Source organism: Hippocampus bargibanti, linkage group LG11, assembly GCF_051943395.1.
Source record: "Hippocampus bargibanti isolate YZ-2025 linkage group LG11, ASM5194339v1, whole genome shotgun sequence".
Taxonomy (NCBI): Eukaryota; Metazoa; Chordata; class Actinopteri; order Syngnathiformes; family Syngnathidae; genus Hippocampus; species Hippocampus bargibanti.
Window position 1 is genome coordinate 18,632,556 of NC_142744.1, and position 22,352 is coordinate 18,654,907.

The 22,352-nt window shown below is 44.1% G+C and overlaps 1 protein-coding gene across 1 annotated transcript in view; it reads right to left on the reverse strand.

The window, feature by feature from the left end:
• Positions 1–22,352, reverse strand: part of obscnb (obscurin, cytoskeletal calmodulin and titin-interacting RhoGEF b) — an 85,361-nt gene that overhangs the window by 27,940 nt on the left and 35,069 nt on the right. The window contains exons 32-45 of the mRNA XM_089009112.1: positions 18,462–18,728; positions 17,471–17,737; positions 17,130–17,396; positions 16,451–16,717; positions 15,026–15,292; positions 14,620–14,886; positions 14,152–14,418; positions 6,210–6,476; positions 5,814–6,080; positions 4,843–5,109; positions 4,250–4,519; positions 2,829–3,095; positions 2,348–2,626; positions 1,974–2,231 (exon numbers count right to left, since the gene is read on the reverse strand). Coding sequence (XP_088865238.1) covers positions 1,974–2,231; positions 2,348–2,626; positions 2,829–3,095; positions 4,250–4,519; positions 4,843–5,109; positions 5,814–6,080; positions 6,210–6,476; positions 14,152–14,418; positions 14,620–14,886; positions 15,026–15,292; positions 16,451–16,717; positions 17,130–17,396; positions 17,471–17,737; positions 18,462–18,728 — 3,744 coding nt within the window. The remainder of the gene's footprint in view (positions 1–1,973; positions 2,232–2,347; positions 2,627–2,828; positions 3,096–4,249; positions 4,520–4,842; positions 5,110–5,813; positions 6,081–6,209; positions 6,477–14,151; positions 14,419–14,619; positions 14,887–15,025; positions 15,293–16,450; positions 16,718–17,129; positions 17,397–17,470; positions 17,738–18,461; positions 18,729–22,352) is intronic.

The following is a 22,352-nucleotide window of genomic DNA, read 5'->3' on the forward strand; positions in this document are numbered from 1 at the left end:
ACTGAGCGTATTTTACAAATATTCCACCACATATAGCTATATTTTACGTTTTAAGACTCACGCTGAATTTTCAGGAAGTCTTGTTTTTGAGTTGGTGACGAGTCCGTACGTGACGGCACTAAAGGACCGCCCTTTGACCGTAAAAAAGACGCATTGTAGCAGTCCTTCCATCACGTCAATGTATTTTGCTGTACTTCTTTGGTCTGGGGACCTCGTGTTGGACCCAAAAGCCGCCAGAAGGCCAGAAGAGGGCATCCAAGCGCCATATAAGGAAGTTATCAGCCTGTGGAAGCAGAGGTGGCCACTGGAGGTCGCCATTTTGTGCCTCTTTTTTTTGGGTGAGAGATTTTCCCCAATGTTGCCTCAAAATGGCACATATAATTCTTTAATCGATTGCAAATATGTATGTTTTCCTCTTCAGAACTATTTGAATCATATTCATAACTGGATGTGTAACAAGAAAGCATATTCTCCAAATCTGAAGCCATTGTTTTGATTCACAAGCAATGCAAGACGTTTTGGCGTGACGTCACGAACTGGGGGCGGGACTTTCTGAAAATGCCCAATTCGCAGCTCAATTTTTTGCAGATTTTGGACACTTTAAGTAATTTTTATTGGTGTTTTGCATTTGACTAAACATATCATACTGCGTGTTTTGGGTATTTTAGATGCTATAAAACGTTTTTCTGGTGTCAGTTACAAAACAAAAAAGTGACGTCTGTTGTCCTTTAAAACTACACAAAATATACCTTATTTTATGTATAATAAATGTGCTATGGTATTATAATTAAAGAAATAAACTATACAGTATAATAAAGTCGTTTTATTTACCTTTGTGATGGTCGTTGATGGCTTGATGGAATGGAGTGGCCGGTTTCATCAGCATCAAACACTTGATGAGGAACGTAACCTTCTTCTTTCACCATCTTGAGGAATGATCCCTAGTAGGTGCTTTCTCTGTGATAATTTATCTAGTTCCTCATCAATTGTGTTCTGTTTAGCTGGGTTGATAGCTTTTTGCATCATGTGTACAGTGGCTTGTGCGGGTTGTTTGTGGAGCCTGATTGATGGGATATTTTAACCTTGCATTCGACACTCTGCCTTTGAACAATCAAAGTTAAAACTCTCACTGTCGTCTGCCTGTCTCTTTAATGTTTAAACCACCTCCCCTCACTGCTGCGTTCTTGACTAATCACGTGGCTTTAACCAAAGACTGGGGGCGGGGAATAGAGCACAAAAACAGTCGACTGCCATTTTGTTGTTCGAAGAACGGGCTCGCTCGCAAACGACACATCACTCATTGAGGCAGCTGCGTGTACGAAAAAAGTTCATATGCCAAAGTAAAATTGTCATAAATGTTCCTAAACCGAAAAGTTTGTAAGCCAAGGGATTCGTAAACCGAGTTATCACTGTACTTTTAACTGCCATTGATTAAAACGACCAACAGCTGTACAGCGGCAGGGATCCCGACAGTATCACCCATCCATCCATCCATTTTCCATACCGCTTATACCTCACTAGGGTCGCAGCGATTGCTGGAGCCTATCCCAGCCGTCTTCGGGCACGAGGCGGGGGACACCCTGAATTGGTTGCCAGACAATCGCAGGGCACACAAAGACGTACAACAGTCACTCTCACACTCACACCGAGGGACAATTTGGAGTGTTCAATCTGCCTGCCATGCATGTTTTTGGAATGTGGGAGGAAACCGGAGGACCCGGAGAAAACCCACGCGGGCCCCGGGAGAACATGCAAACTCCACACAGGGAGCGGACCGGCGACCTCTGTACTGTGAAGCCGGTGTGCTAACCACTTGACGACCGGGCCACCCCACACTGTCACCCATCGGTCGCAACCCGAAATGTGACAGAAATGTTTGAGAATGTAAAAAAGGCATATTTTAGGTCCTTTTAAACCCCTTCACCCCATGTTTGATGTCCAGTAGCGATTCACTTATCTTATAATGGGCTTACCTTCCACAGTTAGGGTGACGTCACAGCGATCATCTATGGTCTCGCAGGTGTACATCCCTACGTCTTCAGGTACCACATTGTAAATACAAAGCTGGTGAAAGGCTGCGTTCTGCTTCAGATCGTACTTGAGATCTGCTTTAATGACCAAATTGTTTCTCATCCAGGTCACGGTCGCCTTGGGGTCGGAGATGGTGCAGGTCAAGGTGACCGTTTCCCCCTCCGACGCTGCCATGTTATGGGGCTTCTCAACAATGAGCACTGGGAAGAATTCAGAAATGGCACGCCAATGAGATATGTTTATTTTGGTCCAATATGAATCATTCAGCATCAATTATGATTTCCGTTTGCCAAGTCTGGTTGCTTCTGTCCTTTACCTTTTGGTTTCTCTTCCACCATCAAACAAGCAACACTCTTTTCTTCACCCACGACAAAGGCGACATCTCCCGATTCGTCAGGGGTCACCATCTTAAGGGCCAAGCGATGTACACGGCCCTCGCTACTCATCTGATTCAGATCATTATTCTGGAGGAGATTGTCTGCTAGCCACCACTCCACACTTGTCACACTGGCATGAGACAACTCCACCTCAAAGACAGCGTCCTGCCCTGTTTGCACAGTAATGTCGTGCAGTTTCCGCAGGATTCGCACATGTTCTGAGAACAAATGGGAGTTCAGGACCAAAGTAAGACACACATGAACAGTTACACGCAATTGTCAAGGTTTTTTTTTATATACGAGATACGTTTTTAAAAAGAATATCAACTGAAGAATGACTTAACTACTGTTTGCTTTGGTTACAATGTCCGATTAAGACAACCAATGAAATAATACAAAGTGCCATATGGTCATATTTACCTTTGACGGTGACCGTAGCACTGCTTTTCTTGTCACCCGTGTCACAACTATAATCCCCACGATCCTCCGTTCTCAGCTTGTGAATGACAAGAGTGTGAGTTGCAGCGTTTTGCTTAATGCTGTATTTGTCCCCGTGGTTGAGCAGGGTTGAGCCCTTCCACCAAGTCACCTTGCAGGTGGGGCTGGATGTCTCACATGACAAAGTGACTTTTTGACCCTCGGTGCCCTCTTGGCTGTCCAGAGTCTTCTTGAATTCAACAGGTGCGGCTGCCAGAAAAGACCATTGCGATTTAGAACGAGTGGATTTTTTTCCAGGTGTAAAAATTATCATAATAAATAATGCTGTTTTAATGAACCCAGGATCTGTTTTTAAAATAAAAATGGGTTCATTTCAACTCTGCAAATCTGCATGGGAATTCAATGAAAAAAATGTAAATATGAATTAAACAACTCATGTGCCATTTGAATTCACGCCCAGTACAGCTGTAACCATCATCGGACGGTGTCACAGGTGAATTACTGTCACATCCTGATTGGCGTCATGTGCACGCCCCTCCCCTCCCTGCTCCTCCGGGCTCGCGCACCTGATCCGAATCCACTGATTGTGCCTTCTGTCTATAAAAGTCACCCGGTTAGGCTCGGTATTCGCCGGTGTATTTCCTCATTCCACGCCCTTGTCCCCTTACAGTACGCAGGTTGGTCCCACTCGGCAGTCGCTGCTTCGCTATTCAGTTTCGTCACTTTATGTTTGTTCCCTGCGTGTCTCAGTAAAGCCTCTTTTGAACCTATTCCTGTCTCCATCGAGTATTTTGGATCCAGCTCTCCTTTTTGTCCGACGAGACCTCGTGCGGACGTGACAATTACTATAGTCAATCGTTTTTCTATATTCGTCAGTGTTTTGGTTTGTTCCGAGTAGTCCTTGTCATGTATTTATTTTACCATTCTCTCTCTCTCTCTCTCTCTCTCTCTCTCTCTCTCTCTCTCTCTCTCTCTCTCTCTCTCTCTCTCTCTTCTTCAAAATGACAGCTTTTTGAAGGAAGTACATGTCCATATTTAAAGAAAAGGAAATTTAAAGAAAGGCTTAAGAGCAACATGTTCCAAGAGTATCTACAGCAGTGGCTCTTAAACTAGTTTCAATCGAACCCTAGGGGTTCGGTGAGTCGGTCTCAGGGGTTCGGTGGATCCTCCGCCGCAGAGCTCCACCCCTCAGTCTAGTCTGCAGTTCGTGAGCGCAATCATTGAAAGAAGGGTTCGATGAATGAGCATATGAAACTGGTGGGGTTCGGTGCCTTCAACAAGATAAAGAACCACTGATATACAGCCATTCAAGAAGAAGGAGGGGTAAAACAAAAAAAGACATGGATTTGAAATTTCAAGTATGGGTGTATTTTCTACGAGAAGCTCCATATGTATTTCCTTACCTGTGACAGTCAGAGAGGCTGTGGATGTGTGGTTGCCTACTGAGAAAGTGACTGTGCCTGAGTCCGCTGTGGTGACGCCTCGAAGCGTCAGGCTATGTGTAAAACATTCTATCTTAATAACATGCATGTCATTATTCTGTAGTGGAAAATCTTGGAGTCTCCACTGTGCCGACGGCGCATCTTCATGTGAGACCAGACACTCAAAGTGGACGTCTTCACCTTCGCGTGCGACGCAACTCTCCAAGAATTTCACTATGGACACCTCCGTTTCTGTGTAAAAGATAAATACTTGGTGTTTGGATTGAGCAGGTGCTTGGTAAATATGTCCAGAAGATGTGTTAATTTCTGTGATGGTCTGAACCAGGTGATCAAACACTTGAAATCAAGTGTTTGGGTTGTTAGGGAGAGGTGCTCAGTAAAGAGTGGACTCCACACGCGTGAGGGTAAATTACTTTCAAATTAGATTTCAAATGTAGTCAAGACAATCGAAGAAAGTCATTCGATACGAGCTGTTTGAATTCATGCTCAAGAGAAACAAGTGGAAAGTGCTATGAAAGAAGTGCACACGTGAGGAATACCCAAAACGAGCCTACCCTGCACAGTGAGGGTGGCTGAGGTCTTGTGGCTGCCCGTATCACAGGAGATTTCTCCCGAGTCCGCTCCCCGCAATTTATAGATGACGAGCTCTACAAGCGTCCCTGCCTGTTTCAAGTGATATTTGCTGCTGGATACGAGCACCCTGTCACCATGTCTCCAAATCACACTAGCTCCGGGCTTTGTGGTTTCACAGCGGAGAACAGCTGTCTCCCCTGCCGGCTTTTCCTGGTTCTGCAGTTGGGTTTTGAAAAATACCGCCTGAGCTAGAAACAAAGGATATGATTGTAATTGTGGCAACCGCCCCGCCCCCCACTCAAAAAAAAAAAAAAAAAAAAAAAAAAAACTGAAAAAAAAAAACCAAAAACAAAAACAGCCCAAGTCACAAGTGGGGTACACACATCAAGATAGCATCGGAGGTCCTATTGACCAAGTCAGCATATAGGTCTGAGGTCTGTTGGAGGTCAGGCTGCCAATTTCAAATGTTAAATAAACATTCGGAGTATTTTTTGGACTGTCATGTGGAATTGACCCACCAAGGGGAAACAAAAGAAAGTGTCAGAATATATTAAGCCAAGGTAACACTATGGTAAACTTTGGATAACCATCCGTGACTTTTCCCTTCAGTTTTAAGCCCAGTGACTCAAACAAATATGTGGCTCATCAAAATCATGGTTACTGTGGATAATGTTTTTAACAAATCACTTTGCAATCATGTCACACTAAAACTTCTGCTTTGCGACTGGATTGACAGATGAAACACATTGCATGGTGGAGTCTATGTGTCACATTATGTTAAATTGCACTTTTTTGGGAGCGTGGGGGGAGGTGTTGAGTGTGTGTGATGTGTTCTGTGTGATCCTAAAGTTCATCAATCCGTTGCTATGAGAACAGTAAGAGCATATGGGCCATTTTGTTCCGTGCATGCCCCACTTTCAACATGCTAGTAAACACGAAATGGCAGGCATACCCTTCACAGCCACATATGATGTACTTTGATGGAATCCAGCATCGCACGTATAACAGCCCATGTCGTCTTTGTCTACGTCGTGGATTACAAGCGTGGCGGTGTGCTCGTTTTGTCTAATGTCATACTTGGAACAGTGACAAAGACCGAGTTCTTCTTTCCTCCACTCGACAGGGACGCCGGCTTTAGAAAGCTCACACTGCAGAACCACGCTTTGTCCCTCATCAGCTCTTTGGTCTTCCAGATCTTTTGTGAAAGTGACTGGGAGAACTGATGGAACGCAATGAGCGAAAAATATGAATGGGGCATGGGGATGGAAAAGATGGAGAATCGGAGAGAGAAATTGAAATGACTGAAGTGTGCAGTTTGGCTTGAATGGCAGAGCTGAAGCCATCCTACCATTGACGTTAATGGAGGCAGTGCTTGACACGCCCTCCCAAGAGCATGAATATGTTCCTGTGTCACAAGGTCTCAAATCCAAGATGTGTAGTTCATAACGGAAACCATTTTGTGTCATCTGGTACTTTTCTCCACAACTCAGGATTTGAGTTCCCTTCTTCCACTCGACAGGAAGTCCCAGCTTCGAAAGCTCACAGAGCAGAGTAACACGTTCTCCTTCGACAGATTCTTGGTTTTCCACTTCTCGGAGCAACGTGACTAAAGAGGCTGGAGGTGAATGGAATGGATCATAAAATGTGTGGTTGAACACCACAAGAAGACTTGTGGTAGTTCAGAAACAAACATTTGAATTTACATTGGAGAGTCCCGGACTGCCTTATGATAAAATTACGATTGGTTTAACATAAAAACTTCTGTTCAAATAAATTCAAGGAGATCGAATTTCACCCTGCCCTTTTCCAGTCTTCCAAACATGGGACTCAATCCCTTCTCAGAGCAAAAGAATCTCGCAAGAAATGCTTCAAACTAACAAAGTCTTGGAGCTGAAGCGTAATGGAGACGCCGATGTGTACTTTTCTTTTCTGAAGAGTCAGAAAAGACAATCCCAGAACGACAGAGTCATTGCAATACAGAACGTGTGCGGTAATGGTCAGACAATTCATAAGTGTAAATCAATGGCAGTGGCACAAAAAAAGACCAGTACAATAATTAACATCATCATAAATGGGCATTTGCTACTGTAGTGCAGAATAATTAACAACTTGGTTTTCAGTATTCTGCTCAAGAAATTGATTGAACCCCAAGATATGCCTCTGCATCTGTGTTACACATTCAACATTTTGGAGTGTATAAAACAAGCGTCATCACAATTTCATCAAATGAAAAAATATATCAACATGTAAAAAAAAGCCAACTCAATTGCTCAGATTAGAACATTTTTCATTCAACTGCAGTGCATTTTTTTCCAAGATGGCGGCGCGTGCACACGCAGCGGCTCCTCTTTCTCTCCTAGAAGAGGGGGAAGCGTGGAGGTATCCGCACTAGGCTCCCGGCTAGCCCCCACCGGCCGACCATTCCTACCATCACGCTGGCTAACGTACGCTCGCTTGACAATAAAATGGATGACATCAGACTTCTCCGCTCAACTTCCAAGACCGTGGTTGTGTCCTTGTGTTTGTGGAAACATTGCTGAACGACAGCATACCGGACAGTGCCATCCAGCTAGCCCAGCTAACTAGCTTCCGGGCAGACAGAGCGCTCGTCAAGGGGGGAAGACTCGCGGCGGGGGACTCTGTGTTTACATTAGTGATGCCTGGTGCCGCAACGCTGTGGTGGTATGCAAACACTGCTCACCTTTGATGGAGCTTATAGTCATAAAATGTCGGCCATTCTACCTGCCGAGGGAATTTAGTGCCATACATAATTTAGCACTTTACACCTCCCCAAGCTAAATTAACAACATTAAATGAACACTACCAGCACATCAGCGAGCAACAGACAGACCACCCAGATGCTTTCCTTATCCTGGCTGGCGATTTCAACCATGCCAACCCGAAAAGCGTGTTTCCACAACTCCATGGACACATTACCTTTCCGACTAGAGGTAACAACATTCTGGACAATGTTTTCACCACACACAAAGGAACCTTTAAAGCCTACCCCCTCCCCCACCTAGGAGCTTCGGACAACTCCACTATCATGTTGATGCCCGCATACAGGCCACTTGTCAAAGTCGTCAAACCAGCCAAGAAGCAGATAAGGGTGTGGCCTGATGGCTCGTCAGAGGCACTCAAAGACTGCTTGTACAACACTGACTGGAACATGTTCAGACAAGCGGCCACCTACAACAACACCACAGACCTCCAATAGTACACAGACTCTGTTACCTCCTACATGAGGAAGTGCATGGATGACGTGACTGTCACAAGATCTGTCACCATCCAGGCCAACCAAAAGCCATGGCTGACGGGTGAAGTCCACAGGCTCCTTAGGGCTAGGAATGCTGCCTACAAAGCTGGCGATGAGCTGGGCCTGAGGACAGCCAGGGCCAACCTGTCACGTGGCATCAGGATGGTCAAGAAACAGCACTCCAGGAGGATCGCCAACCACTTCAGAGACAGCAGAGACACCAGGAACCTGTGGCGTTGGATACAGACCATAACAGACTACAAGCCCTCTCCACAGATCTGCGAGAAATCCACCACTCTGCTGAACCAGCTGAATGACTTCTTCGCCCGCTTCGAGGCACTCCGACAACAGCACTCCAGCACAGAAGACCCAACCACCTCCCGGCGACCAGGTACCGACACTGTGCCAGGACAGCGTGAGGCGATCCCTCAGAGGGAACAACACACGCAAAGCCCCGGGTCCCGACGGCATTCCTGGCCGTGTCCTGAGAGACTGCGCTGATGAGCTCACAGATGTCTTCACGGACATCCTCAACACCTCTCTGAGCCAGGCTGTTGTTCCCACGTGCCTCAAAGCCACCACCATCATCCCGGTCCTTAAGAAGTCGTCCCCCATCTGCCACAACGACGACCGCCCAGTCACACTCACTCCCATCCTCATGAAGTGCTTCGAGCGGCTAGTTATGAACCACATCAACGCTGCCCTCCCCCCCAACCATGACCCTTTCCAGTTTGCATATCGGCCCCACCGCTCGACCGATGATGCCATCCCCACTCCTCTCCATTCAGCGCTCAACCACCTGGAGACCAGAGACTCTTATGTCAGAATGCTGTTCATCGACTTCAGCTCAGCATTCAACACCATCATCCCCCAACAGCTCACAGACAAACTGAGCAAACTGGGGATCAGCACCTCCCTGTGCAACTGGCTGCTGGACTTCCTGACGGGGAGCCCACAGGCAGTCAGAGTTGGAAACAACACCTCCAGCACCATCACGCTGAACACAGGGCCCCCCAGGGGTGTGTGCTGAGCCCCCTCCTCTTCACTCTGCTCACCATCATCACCCAGCTCCACCCTCTTCATAAAGTTTGCGGATGACACAACTGTGGTGGGTCTAATCAACAACGATGAGGAGACAGCCTACAGGGACGAGTTCAGCCGCCTTGCCACGTGGTGCAAGGACAAAAATCTCCGTCTGAATGTGGAGAAGACGAAGGAGATTGTTTTAGACTTCTGGAGAGTGCGCCCCCAGCATGCTCCACTAACCATTGACGGTGCTGCAGTGGAGAGAGGACAGCTGAGAAGATCATCGGTGTCTCTCCCTCCCCCCTTCAGGACATTTACAACACCCGCCTCACCCGCAGAGCCATCAGAATCAGAATCAGAATACCTTTATTCGTCCCTTAATGGGGAAATTTGCAGTCCACAGCAGCAATTGAAGAGGGATGGGGTTGGGGAGGGAGTGAAAGGATAGAAAACAAGATATTCTAAGCATAACAAAATAAAAATGTCAACTGTATACTGTGCAAATGTAGATGTGCAAAAACCGTTCTATAAACAAGACTGTACATAGTGCAGAATCAAGAAATGCATTTAGATATATTGCAACAACCCATATTTACAAGTGTCCAGTTTTTTTTTCTCACATGTGATCAATGGGAATTGTGAAGCCTGACAGCAGTCGGTACGAACGAGCGGCGGTACCTCTCCTTCTTGCAGCGCGGGTGTAATAGTCTCTGGCTAAAGGAGCTACCCAGAGCTGTCAGGATGGGCAGGAGAGGGTGGGAGGGGCTGTCCGTCATAGCTTTTAGTTTAGCTAGCGTCCGTCTGTTGCCCACCTCCTCTCGAGAGTCCAGCGAGCAGCCCACGACAGATCTGGCCCGCTTGACACCAGTCTTTTTCTGTCCCGGGTGGTGATGCTGCCTGACCAGCAGACAATGCCATAGTGGATGGCTGATGCCACCACAGAGTCATAGAAAGTCTTTAGGAGTGACCCCTGAACTCCAAAAGACCTCAGATTCCTGAAGAGGAAGAGGCGACTCTGTCCCTTTTTGATTAGGGCATCCGTGTTTGTTGTCCAGTCCAGTTTATTGTTGAGAGTAACACCCAGGTACTTGTAGGAGGTCACCCTCTCAATGTCCGAACCCTGGATGTTCAATGGTGCAGGTGAGGATTGTTTCCTGCAGAAGTCCACCACCAGCTCCTTGGTTTTCCCGGTGCAGTGAATATGAGTTGTCCCTCTAATGTACTAATTCCTGATCCTATCCAACCTGATCACTCCCAAAGAACACCTCAACATCTTCAGCTCTGCTACCTCCAGCTCTGCTTCCTGTCTTTTCTTCAGTGGCACTGTCTCCATCCAAACATCATGGCTGGTCTCACCACTGTTTTATACACTTTTCCTTTCATCCTTGCTGAAACCCTTCTATCACACATCACACCTGACATTTTTCTCCAGCCTGCCTGGACACGCTTCTTCACTTCTTTTCCACACTCTCTATTGCTCTGGACAATTGAACCCAAGTACTTAAAATCCTCCACCTTCTTTATCTCTTATTATTATTATCTCTTATTATTATTATTATTATTATTATTATTATTATTATTATTATTATTATTATTATTATTATTATTACGATATGCTGCAAGCATCCGATAGGCAATTTAGCATTGCATCGATTATACTTGTATGTAGAATATACTGTAAGAGTAAAGGTCATGCAATTACCAAATGCTTTTATCTTTCCTAATCATTGTAGATGACTACAAGACTGGCTGTGAGTCGGAGATCGCATGCCAACTGGGCACATCCAGGATCAGTCTTCTAGTAGGACACAATTATGCTGGAGTTCAACATTCAACCTTTGTGTAAAACCTCTGTGTGTCCAGATATTCATTCCACTACATATGTGATTGTCATTGACAAAACACTGTTGCCAGCGTCTCGTTCAAAAATAACTGGGGCCAGCTGAACATCAGTTTCAAGTATCGGAGCAAGAGCTAAAGCCAATTTCAGGGTTGAAAAATGAAACTGGTGAGAACCTGGGAACTGGCACGGAACTAACGTTCACACAAGCACGGTAAAAAAGGCCCATTAGTGATGTGCTGTTGAATGACACAGATCTCGCGCAGTGTCACAACTATGAAATTGAACATAAAATTTGAACCTCATTTTGATTTTTTTCTTCAGCTTTATGCCACACAGCCAACAACTGTTGAAGTACAAACTACAAGTACTTAGCCAGAGGCCACTTATTCAGTCCTGCAGTGTGCACACAAGTTGAGAGCTGACAATGTAAAACACAAAACTAAAGCATGACTTGTGATGAAATGGCGCACATACAGAACGTAACTCACTCCGTCACTTCCACAGACCACACTGATACGCGAGGAGCACATGGACCAAGATTACCTTCCACTGTTTTATATATCTCCTGCTTCTTCTGCTCATCTTTAGCAACCACAAATTTAGCTTCAGGGACTCTGGCTCAAATGCAAATACAGTACAGTGAGACCTCAACTTACGAACTTAATTGGTTCCCAGACAGAGTGTGTAAGGCGAAAAGTGTGTATCTCAAAAAAAAATTCCCATAGGAAACCATTAAAATGGGAATAATCTGTTCCCGGGTTTCCATAAAATATAGTTTTTGACTAAATAAGCCTTAAAACTACACACAACATACCTTATTCTATGTATAATAATTGTGCTATTGTATCTTAATGAAAGAAATACACTGCATTGTATCATAAAGTCACAAAGAGAGGCACATTACATGAGGACTGTAATTAAAGAAATAAACTGTGCTGTAAAACAAAGTTTTTTTCAACTTGTTTTTTTCAAGGTTTAATTTTCAGAAATTAGAGGTTCTTAAGACAAAAGGTTTGTCAGATAAGGTGTTTGTAAGTTGAGGTCTCACTGTCCAAGGCTCCTCCCCTGAGCAAAGCTACAAGCGGAATACTTCAGTCAAACAAAACAAGCAAACTGCATGCCATTTGGCATAAAATAAATGAGAAAATCAAAAGCAAGTGCAAGAATTTGCATGGAGAACCCCACAGATACTTTGTGCCAAAAGCCGAGTCATGAAAGTGATACTTCAGCAAATCACAGCGATGCATTGCATTGATTCATTATGACACCCCATAATAATAATAATAATAATAATAATAATAATAATAATAATAATAATAATAAAAATAATGATAGTAATCATAATCACCATCACCATTATCAATACCCTGTCGTAGTATGTTCTATCAGACATGAAAAGCTTTGGACTTTTTTGAAAAGTGAAAAAAGTGATCCAACTTATTTCTACATTGATGAAAAGGTTTCTTCAGCCGTCATCTGTACTTGTTCAAGGTGTCGGACGTTTCGCTTCTTATCCAAAATGCTTCTTCAGCGAACTAAAGTCTTACTGGTAGTATCGGCCCTATATATACAGTAAGACCTCAACTTACGAACTTATTTGGTTCCCAGACAGAGTGTGTAAGGCGAAAAGTGTGTATCTCAAAAAAAATTCCCATGGGAAACCGTTTAAATGGGAATAATCCGTTCCCGGGTTTCCATAAAATATACTTTTCAACTAAATAAGCCTTAAAACTACGCACAACATACCTTATTCTATGTATAATAAATGTGCTATTGTATTGTAATGAAAGAAATACACTGCATTGTATCATAAAGTCACTTTATTGACATTGTGATGGTCAGTGATGGCTTGATGGAATATTGTTGGAGGTCGAAGGTCAAAGGGAATTGCTGTTTGGAAAGAGAGGCACATTACATGAGGACTGTAATTAAAGAAATAAACTGTGCTGTAAAATAAAGTTTTATTTACCTTTTTGATGGTTGTTGATGGCTTATGAAAGGAGTCACCTTCCATAAGGACTGTTGGTAACTTAACCTCTGGTGTGGCTTCTCTTCTTTTTTCTTTGGAGACTCCTCATCATTTTTGCTGATTAAAAACCTCTTAATTGACACCTATTGCTTTCTGACTTGTAAGGTCTTACGAAGCTGAGGCATCACATTATTGTTCATCATGTTGATGATTGTCATAGCCACAGTCTTTTCTGAATGGAACTGTTCGGTAAAAGCCTGCACATCATTCCACTTTGCCAACATTGCCTTTATGAGCTCACTTGATGCTGCAACCATCTCCTCCTCAGATGTTCTCGAACCATCCGTTACTGGCTTTAAAATCCTCAATAAGCGCAGAACCTCCAGGTTGGCGCATGGCGATATCGGCATGCTTAGACGTGCTTTCTCGCATAAAATAGCTTTACTCACGCTGTCGCCAGGTAGCTGCTTTTCGTTAACAGAAGCTTTTCAACTTCTTCGATTGCCTGAGACCGTCGCTTTGAGAGCACGGAAACACCTTTTGCAAAAGACACTTGATGGCTTTTCTGTTCCGGAGAATGGTAGCAATGGTTGACTTAGCATAGCCGTGCTCGGCCACTAAATCACACAAACGCAAACCTTGTTTGTGTTTTGCAATTATCTAGTTCTTCTCAGCGACGGTGATTTCATTTTGTGACTTCTTGGCTTGAACACAAGCCTGTGGTGGTTTTTTTCGGTCCCATCATAGTAAAATTATCAGCAAAAAGCTAGGCAATCGACGAGTGCATTGAATGAGAGGGGGTGTGGAAAGTAGCGCCGGCTGGAGCGCTGTTCGGTCGTGTGCTTCCGCCGAAGATCACTCCGTCAGATCCGAAGGTCGTGTGCTTAATGGACCAGCCGTGGTGGGTGAGTATTATGAAAATAGTGCTTATTATAAGGTTTCATTTTCATAAATATGACATTCGTAAGATGAAAAGTTCGTAAAATAAGGTGTTTGTAATTTGAGGTCTCACTGTATCCCTAATGTCCAGACGTGGCGGCGCCGGACACTGCTATGATAGGTCCCTACTCTCAGGTTATAGAGACGATTAACTAAACAGAACACAAATAAGCAAAATGGCCTGCCAAATGGAGATGCTTGATTTCCTGCTGTCAATAATATATAACATGGTACTTTTAAATAGCACATTTTCTTACCTCTGATTTTGAGACTGGCTGTCGTTTGATTCTCTCCACACACGCAGCTATACTCCCCACTATCTTCTTCTGTCGCTTTATGAATATACAGTTCATTGACAGCCTCCTCCTGCTTCATCAGGTATGTTTCTCCAGACTTGAGAACCTGTCTTCCCTTCTTCCACTCTACTGAGACTCTCGGTTTGGACGTATCACAGCGGAGAGTCACAGTGGAACCCTCTTCTGCCTCTTGACTTTGCAGCTTCTTCGTGAAAGTCACTGGTTGGGCTGAGATAAATTTCAGTTAAGATGACATGACAATAAAGTACAAAAAAAATCCCATGTGTGTAGAGTTAAAAAATTAAACTGAATTAATTCCAAAACCAAACAGGACACTTCACTGCCCATTCATGTTACTCTTGTGGCGCTTGGTGTTGGATAGACCACTGTTTGTGCAACTTAAGCAAAAAGGGGGGAGCTTTGTCTTACCTATAACATTGAGGTTAGCTGCTGTATAGTTGTCCCCACACACACAACTGTACTCTCCATTGTCTTCCTCTGTTGCTTCATAAATCAAGAGTTCATTCACAGTGGCTTGCTGCTTCATATGATATTTTTCTCCTGACTTGAGAAGGAGCCTTCCCTTCCTCCACTCTACTGGGACTAAAGGTTTAGACGTCTCGCATCGGAGAGTAACACTGGATCCCTCTTCGGCTTCTTGATCCTGCAGCCTTTTTGTGAAGGTCACTGGTCGAGCTAGACGTGTTTTGAATTGGTTAGTAAGCAGGGGCGTTAAATGACGGACATGTCGACATAAAATTGAGGACCCTCTTCGAAACATGAATGAACAACTATTTTAAAAAGTACTCCTTGGAGGACTTTGCGTTCCTCTTACCTTTAACAATGAATCTGGCTGTAGTGTTGTTCTCGCCACACACGCAACTATACTCCCCACTGTCTTCTGGCAGCACTTGGCTAATGTGGAGTTCATTGACGCATGCTTGCTGCTTCATTTGAAACTTTTCTCCGGACTTGAGAAGTTGTCTTCCTTTCTTCCACTGCACTGGAACTAAAGGTTTAGACGTCTCGCAGCGGAGAGTGTAACTGGATCCCTCTTCGGCCTCTTGAGGCTGCAGCTTCTTTGTGAAGGTCACTGTTTGGGCTAGATATTTTGAATTGGTCAGCAACAGGTGATGCCACAACTTTTTAGAAATAATAAAACCACATTTTGGAGAGCTGATTCAACGGACAAACTATAGACAGAAGTCCCAAAAGTGTCCATTTAAAATTGACGATGCTGATTGATTTGAACCCTTTCATACACTCTGTAACTTGATAAGATGAAAAAAACTTACCACTGGAGTAACCACTGTGCCTGAAAGGGTTAAAGGACAACCGACGTCACTTTTTTTGTTTCTTAACTGACATTAGAAAAACGTTTTATAGCATCTAAATTACCCAAAACACGCAGTATGATATTTTTATTCAAATGCAAAACACCAATAAAAATGAGTTAAAGTCTCCAAAATCTGCAAAAAAAATTGAACTGCGAATTGGGCATTTTCAGAAAGTCCCGCCCCCAGTTCGTGACGTCACTGCAAGACGTCTTGCATAACTGGAGAATCAAAACAATGGCTTCAGAATCAGAGAATATGCTTTCTTGTTACACATCCAGTTATGAATATGATTCAAATAGTTCTGTAGAGGAAGGCATACATTAAAGAAGTTATTCCCTGTCATTTTGAGGCAACATTGAGGGGAAATTTCCCACAGAGAAAGAGGCACAAAATGGCAACCTCCTGTGGCTACCTCCGTTTCCACAGGCATATAAATTCCTTATATGGAGCTTGGAAGACCTCTTCTGGCGGCTTTGGGTGCAACACGAGGTCCCCAGACCAAACATTACAGCAAAATACATTGACGTAATGGAAGGACCACTACAATGCGTCTTTTTTTTTCGGTAAGGGGCGTTCCTTTAGTGACGTCACGTACGGACTCGTCACCAACTCAAAAACAAGCCTTCCTGAATATTCAGTGCGAGTCTTAAAATGTATAATATAGTTATATGTGGTGGAATCTTATTAAAATATGCTCAGTAGAAGTCCTTTGAAGCCATTTTACAAATTATGGACACAACTTGTTCGGAGACGTCGGTCGTCCTTTAAAGTTATTCACTGATAAATAGAACAAAATAAAAACAATTGTTACACTGCTAAGGCTTATTTTTAGGGTTCAACTCCAAATTATAAGATTTTTTTCACATTTTATCTTAAAGACTCCACTGAATAAGAAACGTTTCCCAAAAAAGTATTCCTTCTACCTTTAATGGTGAGGCTGGCTGCAGTGTTGTTCCCCCCACAGACACAGCTATACTCCCCACTGTCTTCTGGCTGCGCTTCACTGATATGGAGTTCATTGACACACGCTTGCTGTTTCATCTGGTACTTTTCTCCAGACTTTAGTACTTGTCTTTCTTTCTCCCACTCCACTGAGACCCCGGGTTTTGACGTCTCACAGCGGAGTGTGACGCTAGATCCCTCTTCGACCTCTTGAGGCTGCAGTTTCTTTGTGAAGGTCACCGGTAAGGCTGGCGATCGAAGTTGAATGTTAGGAACAATAGCTAAAACGATCAGTTGCTAAACCTATACAGTACATGCACATGGATGAAATATTTCAATGATGACATATTTGCTTATTTCGGCAAACGCTAGACAGGCGATGGCATCTATTCAGAGGGATTACTTATTTATTTTGTTATTTATTTATTTATTTTGGCAAAAACACATCATTGGAGTAATATGTTACGTCAACAAAAACAAGTAGTATTACGGAGGTATACTAGAGAAATGAAAAAAATGGCAGCCTGTGTGGAAGAAATAAGTGTCCAAAATATGAAAACAAACGTCATTCATGATGGAGCTTCTCAATGGAAAATCACCTTATTTAGAAGATGTTTATGTGCTTGTGTACTGTACTTATCGAGTAGAGGTTCATCATACCCTTGATGATGACACAGGCCATGGTTGTCTTCTCCCCCCACACACAGCTGTACTCTCCACTATCTTCAAGCTCAGCCTGTTTGATGAGGAGCTCAATATCACAAGCCTGTTGCTTCATCTGGTATTTTTCTCCATGTCTCAGCACATGTGCACCCTTTTTCCACTCAATAGGGACTAAAGGTTGAGAAGTCTCACACCGTAGGGTAACCCTGGATCCCTCATTAACCTCCAGACTCTGCAGTTTCACCGTGAAGGATGCCGGTAATGCTGCACATACACCAAAGATTTAGCATTTACACTGCAAGTTCAAGTGACACGATTCGGATTAGATGGATCAATACCGTTCACTTTTAGAATCGCCGAAGTCTTCTGGTCCCCACATAGACAAGAATATTCCCCGCAATGGTCCATTTTGACATTCATAATGCGTAGCTCACAAGATGTCTCTTGCTGCTCAATCTGATACGTCTCTCCAGGAGTGAGAGTTTCACAGTCTTTCCTCCACTGAATGTTGGATGTGGGCTTTGATAGCACACATCGAAGTGTGACAGTTTCTCCTTCCGTTGCATCTTGATTCTTGAGCTTTTCTTTGAAAATGATGGGTAGAGCTAAGACACAACAAGAGATTATTTATAGTATTAAAGCACTTATATACCTCATTTCGTCAGCTCTGCTCAAAATGTCACCACCCAATTACCCCTTTTATGCATGAATAACGATAACATGTGACCTGATAACACGATAAGCTAAACACTAAACACTAAAAAAACACTAACACTAAACACTAAACACAAAAAAAAAAAACACTGTTGGAACGGCTGTCCCTAAAAGGGTTAATGGTTAAGACAACACACATTCTTGACCATTAACCATGACATGCCATGAGAATAAATTGGGGGGGGGGGGCGCACTCAAAATAGATGCCTCTTTTATTAGCAAACTATATTTATGTTTAAACGATATGTTTAGTACACCAAAGTGTAGGAGAAGGTCCCAATCAAACTATGGATGGATCTTGCATAATTAATAAAAAAATGTGTATTAATGTTTAAGTTTTAAAGATTGTGAGTGAGGGAGAGATGGGAAAAAAATTAAATATTATTCATTTCTTTGGAAATTTGATGTGAAATGCATGAGAGGAACCGACTTGATTTTTTTCCCCACGTGTCTTGAGAAGTCATTTAAAAAAAAGAGGGAATCACATTAAATAAAGTGTATCTCACAGATCAGACACCTTGGTACATGCATTAAAACATCTACCACCACTCTCTGAGTAAATATGGTATGATTATTAAATTCTGTTTTGTTGTGGGAGCACGCAGATATTCTTACCCAGAACAGTCAGTTTGGCCGCGCTCTTAGCTGTGCCCACATCACAGGTGTAGATGTCAGTGTCATCTTCCTGGAGGTGTTTGATGGTGAGAGATAAGATGCCTTCCTTCTGGCTCATCACATATCGATCGCCAGCCTTGAGCTCCATGTGCCCTTTAAGCCAGGTAACCGTGGATGGACTTTGAACTGTCTTGCACTGGATTGTCGCAGAGGACTTCTCATCCGCTTTGCTGTCCTTTAGTTCTTCGGTGAATTTATGAATTGGCTCTGTTAAATATTGAGTGCGTTACAAATGCGAAAAGTAGAATGTTTGGGAAAATAATTTGTAGAGTTGCAAATACATGTAGCATTTTACAAATGTTGTATAATAGAAACTCGAGAAAAAGAAGTACTTCGGGGAGTCCCCCACCTCCTATATACATTTAATTTCATCAAAATGCCCTTTATAAAAGCTTAACACTCTCAAGCGTGGCTTCACGAAGGAGGAAGGATCCAGGGATACACTACATGTAATGTCTGTTAAGTTACCCTTAGCCCGCCCCAAAAAATATATATATCAAAATGCCCTTTATATTTTGATGAAATTAAAGACCTCCCTTCAAGTATTTAATTAAATAAATTAAAACTCAAACGTGGATTCACGAAGGAACGAGAAGGCTCAGCTGGAAGGATCTCTGGGAAATGGAGGCAAGCAACATCAGCTTCATCATCAGAGCTATCAATGACGTGCTCCCATCTCCCAAAAACCTCCACCAATGGTATGGCGAAGATCCAACCTGTGACCTCTGTCGAACTCCAGGAACTCTCAAACACATCCTGACCGGTTGTAAGACCAGCCTCACACAAGGCCGCTACACCTGGAGGCACAACCAGGTCCTGAAGAGTTTGGCAGTTGTCCTTGAGAGCAAGAGGAATACCATCAACTCCTTGCCAATGAGAGCCACCACGTCCAGCACAGCACCGTTGACTTTTATCTGAGATGGAGAGAAAAAGCCCAACCATCCTACTGCCAAACCAGAAGTTGGACAGCTATCTGGGGCCCGCGATTGGGAGATGCGGGTTGGCCAGCAATTGGTTTTCCCAGCGGAGATTGCAGCCACCACCCTCAGACCAGACTTGGTGCTCTGGTCCCCTTCACTCAAGGCTGTCTACATCGCAGAACTCACAGTCCCGTGGGAAAACTCTGTTGAAGAGGCCTATGAGCGCAAGAAGCTGCGCTACATAGAACTCGCAGTGGATGCGCAACAGCGGGGATGGAACACCAAGGTATATCCAATTGAAGTTGGATGCAGAGGGTTTGTGGCTTCCTCCACCATCAGGCTGCTAAAAGACCTGGGTATCCATGGACAGGCTCTGCGGCACACAGTTAGGTCACTCTCTGAAGCGGCAGAAAGAAGCAGCCACTGGATCTGGATGAAGAGGAAGGACCCTTGTTGGGCTCATAGGTCAGCAACCTAAGACCCCCCCCCCCCCCCCCACCAGCTTCTGAACATCTGATTGGGCATGGGACACAAGCGCAGGCGTGATCAACCTGTCGCTGGCCACCATCGATGAGGGTGTCTAGTGATTAAAAGGCCGAAACACCCAATGATTCTTTGGCACACTACTGACGATGTGTCCCAAATTCACAACCTCCCATCCCTGAGGCACAGCAACATCACGTCCAGTGGTTCATGATTCTCTTCTCTCTATCTCTTTCTCTCTCTCTCTCTCTCTCTCTCTCTCTCTCTCTCTCTCTCTCTCTCTCTCTCTCTATTTATCTATCTCTGTATATATATATCTCTCTCTCTGTATATATCTATCTCTCTATCTCTCTCTATATATATCTCTCTGCATCTCTCTCTATCTATCTATCTATCTATCTATCTATCTATCTATCTATCTATCTATCTATCTATCTATCTATCTCTAAATCTCTCTCTATATCTCTAACTCTATCACTATCTCTATCTCTATCTCTATCTCTATCTCTCTCTATCTCTACCTACCTCACTACCTACCTCTCTACCTACATCTCTACCTACCTCTCGATCTCTCTACCTCTCTATCTCTCTACCTCTACCTCGTTATTGTGTGGAGAGTCAGCGGGGTGAATTTTCCACATCCACTTAGTTCCATTTTTGGCTGCTGGATCCTCCAGTGTTGTTTGATCCAAGCCATCCAAGAAACTGTACAGTTCCTTGAGGAAATACTTTGTTCCAATGAAATTGGTGCCAGGATCAGACCAGATCTTTCTTGGATGCCCTCTGAGAGCTGTGATTTTTTTTTCTTTCTTTCTTACACAGAGATGGCTCCTATGGAGGAGACTGCCTCCCACTTTGGGCCGTCCAAGGCTTGAACTTGTTGAGAGATGCTTTTTGCCGCTCTCCAAACCATTCCAACTGTTTTGACCAGTCTAATGATAGGACCCTGGTCTGTGGTCCATTTCAGGTACATCACTGCGCCATAAGCATGCTCACTTCCATCAGAGAATGTGATCGCAGAGGGTGGTTCAGTAATGAAGCATTTGGGAGTTAGAGCCCTAGTGAACATGAACGTACTGAGTTGCTGGTACTCCTCGAATAGATCGATTGCATCATCTCTGAGTCCATCTGAGAGTGCAATGCCCCATGTGTCTTTGACTGGACAGCTTTCAGCCTTTGCCTCTTGAAATGCCCTCCGCACCAGAATAGCTCCCCTTTGCTTGGTAAGAGTCACAAGGCCAACTGGATTGTGCAGTCCTGACAGAGAAGTTCTCTTCGCGTCAAAGGGCTGGGTGTCATGGCTCTGATCTTGTCTTTCAGAAGGTCTTCACCCAGCCGCATCTTTTGTTTCCTCTTAGAGAAGTTGATTCCAATTCTGACATGGAGCTTATCGTCTTCAACTCTGTAGCCCAGACCAAGTGCTTTGTTGTCATCATTGCCCATCTGATTTGGTAGGATGATGGTCTTTGTCCTTTCCTCATTACAGCGTTCATTCTTCCCACTTTGCCCAGAGAAGACCCATGGCTTCAGCTCAAAACCTCCGACCTTCAGGATCCTCTCCACATTGGCTGTGATGGAGTTTAGCTGGACAAGGCTGTTGTGTGAAGTAAGGATGTCGTCAACGTAGCTGTCGTTATGAATCACTAGACGTTCCTTTTCAAGGTGGGCAAAGAGAGGGAGGTTTGCAGTTTCACGCATTGCCAGTTGCGCTATGCACCCTGCAGGTTTGTCTCTTATGTTCACTCTTGAGATCGCGTATTCCCCCAGGTCCTCATTCTCAGTATCTCGCCAGAGGAATCTGTGAAGATGCACTTCTTGGTCTTCCAGCCAGACGGAGTTATACATCTTTTTTATGTCTCCCAGGGCAGCATGAACTCCACATCTGAATCTGAGCAGTACAGCTCGAATCTGATTAAGGACATCAGGGCCTTTCATCAGCAGGCCATTCATGCTGACACCTCTGTACCTTTGACTGCTATTCCAGACAATTCTTATTGGAGTTGTAACCGAGTGTGGGTTTGGAGCAATGAGGTGACTGAGATACCAAACTGGTCCATCCCAACTGGTGATGGTGCCTTTGGGTAGTTTGAAGGCTGCTTTTCTATTTACCATATCATGGACTTGTGCAGCATAAGCCACCTTCCACTCCGGTCTTTTGGCCAATTGTTTTTCTGTTCTCAGGAATGTAACCTCAACCATTTTTCTGTTGTTTGGTAAGGAAATGGGGTCCTCTACCCAGGGATACCTGGCATGCCAGTGTGGCTCTTTGCTGTGGTGGTCCTCTGCGACATAGGGAACTACTTCAAGTTCCCGTTCCTCTGCGAGAGTTATCTCTTTGCCGCCTGGTTGACATTTTCCACAGCGGCATCCTCCACACTTTGGATCACATGCTGCACCAATACTGTCCCATTTCCACCACTCCAGGAAG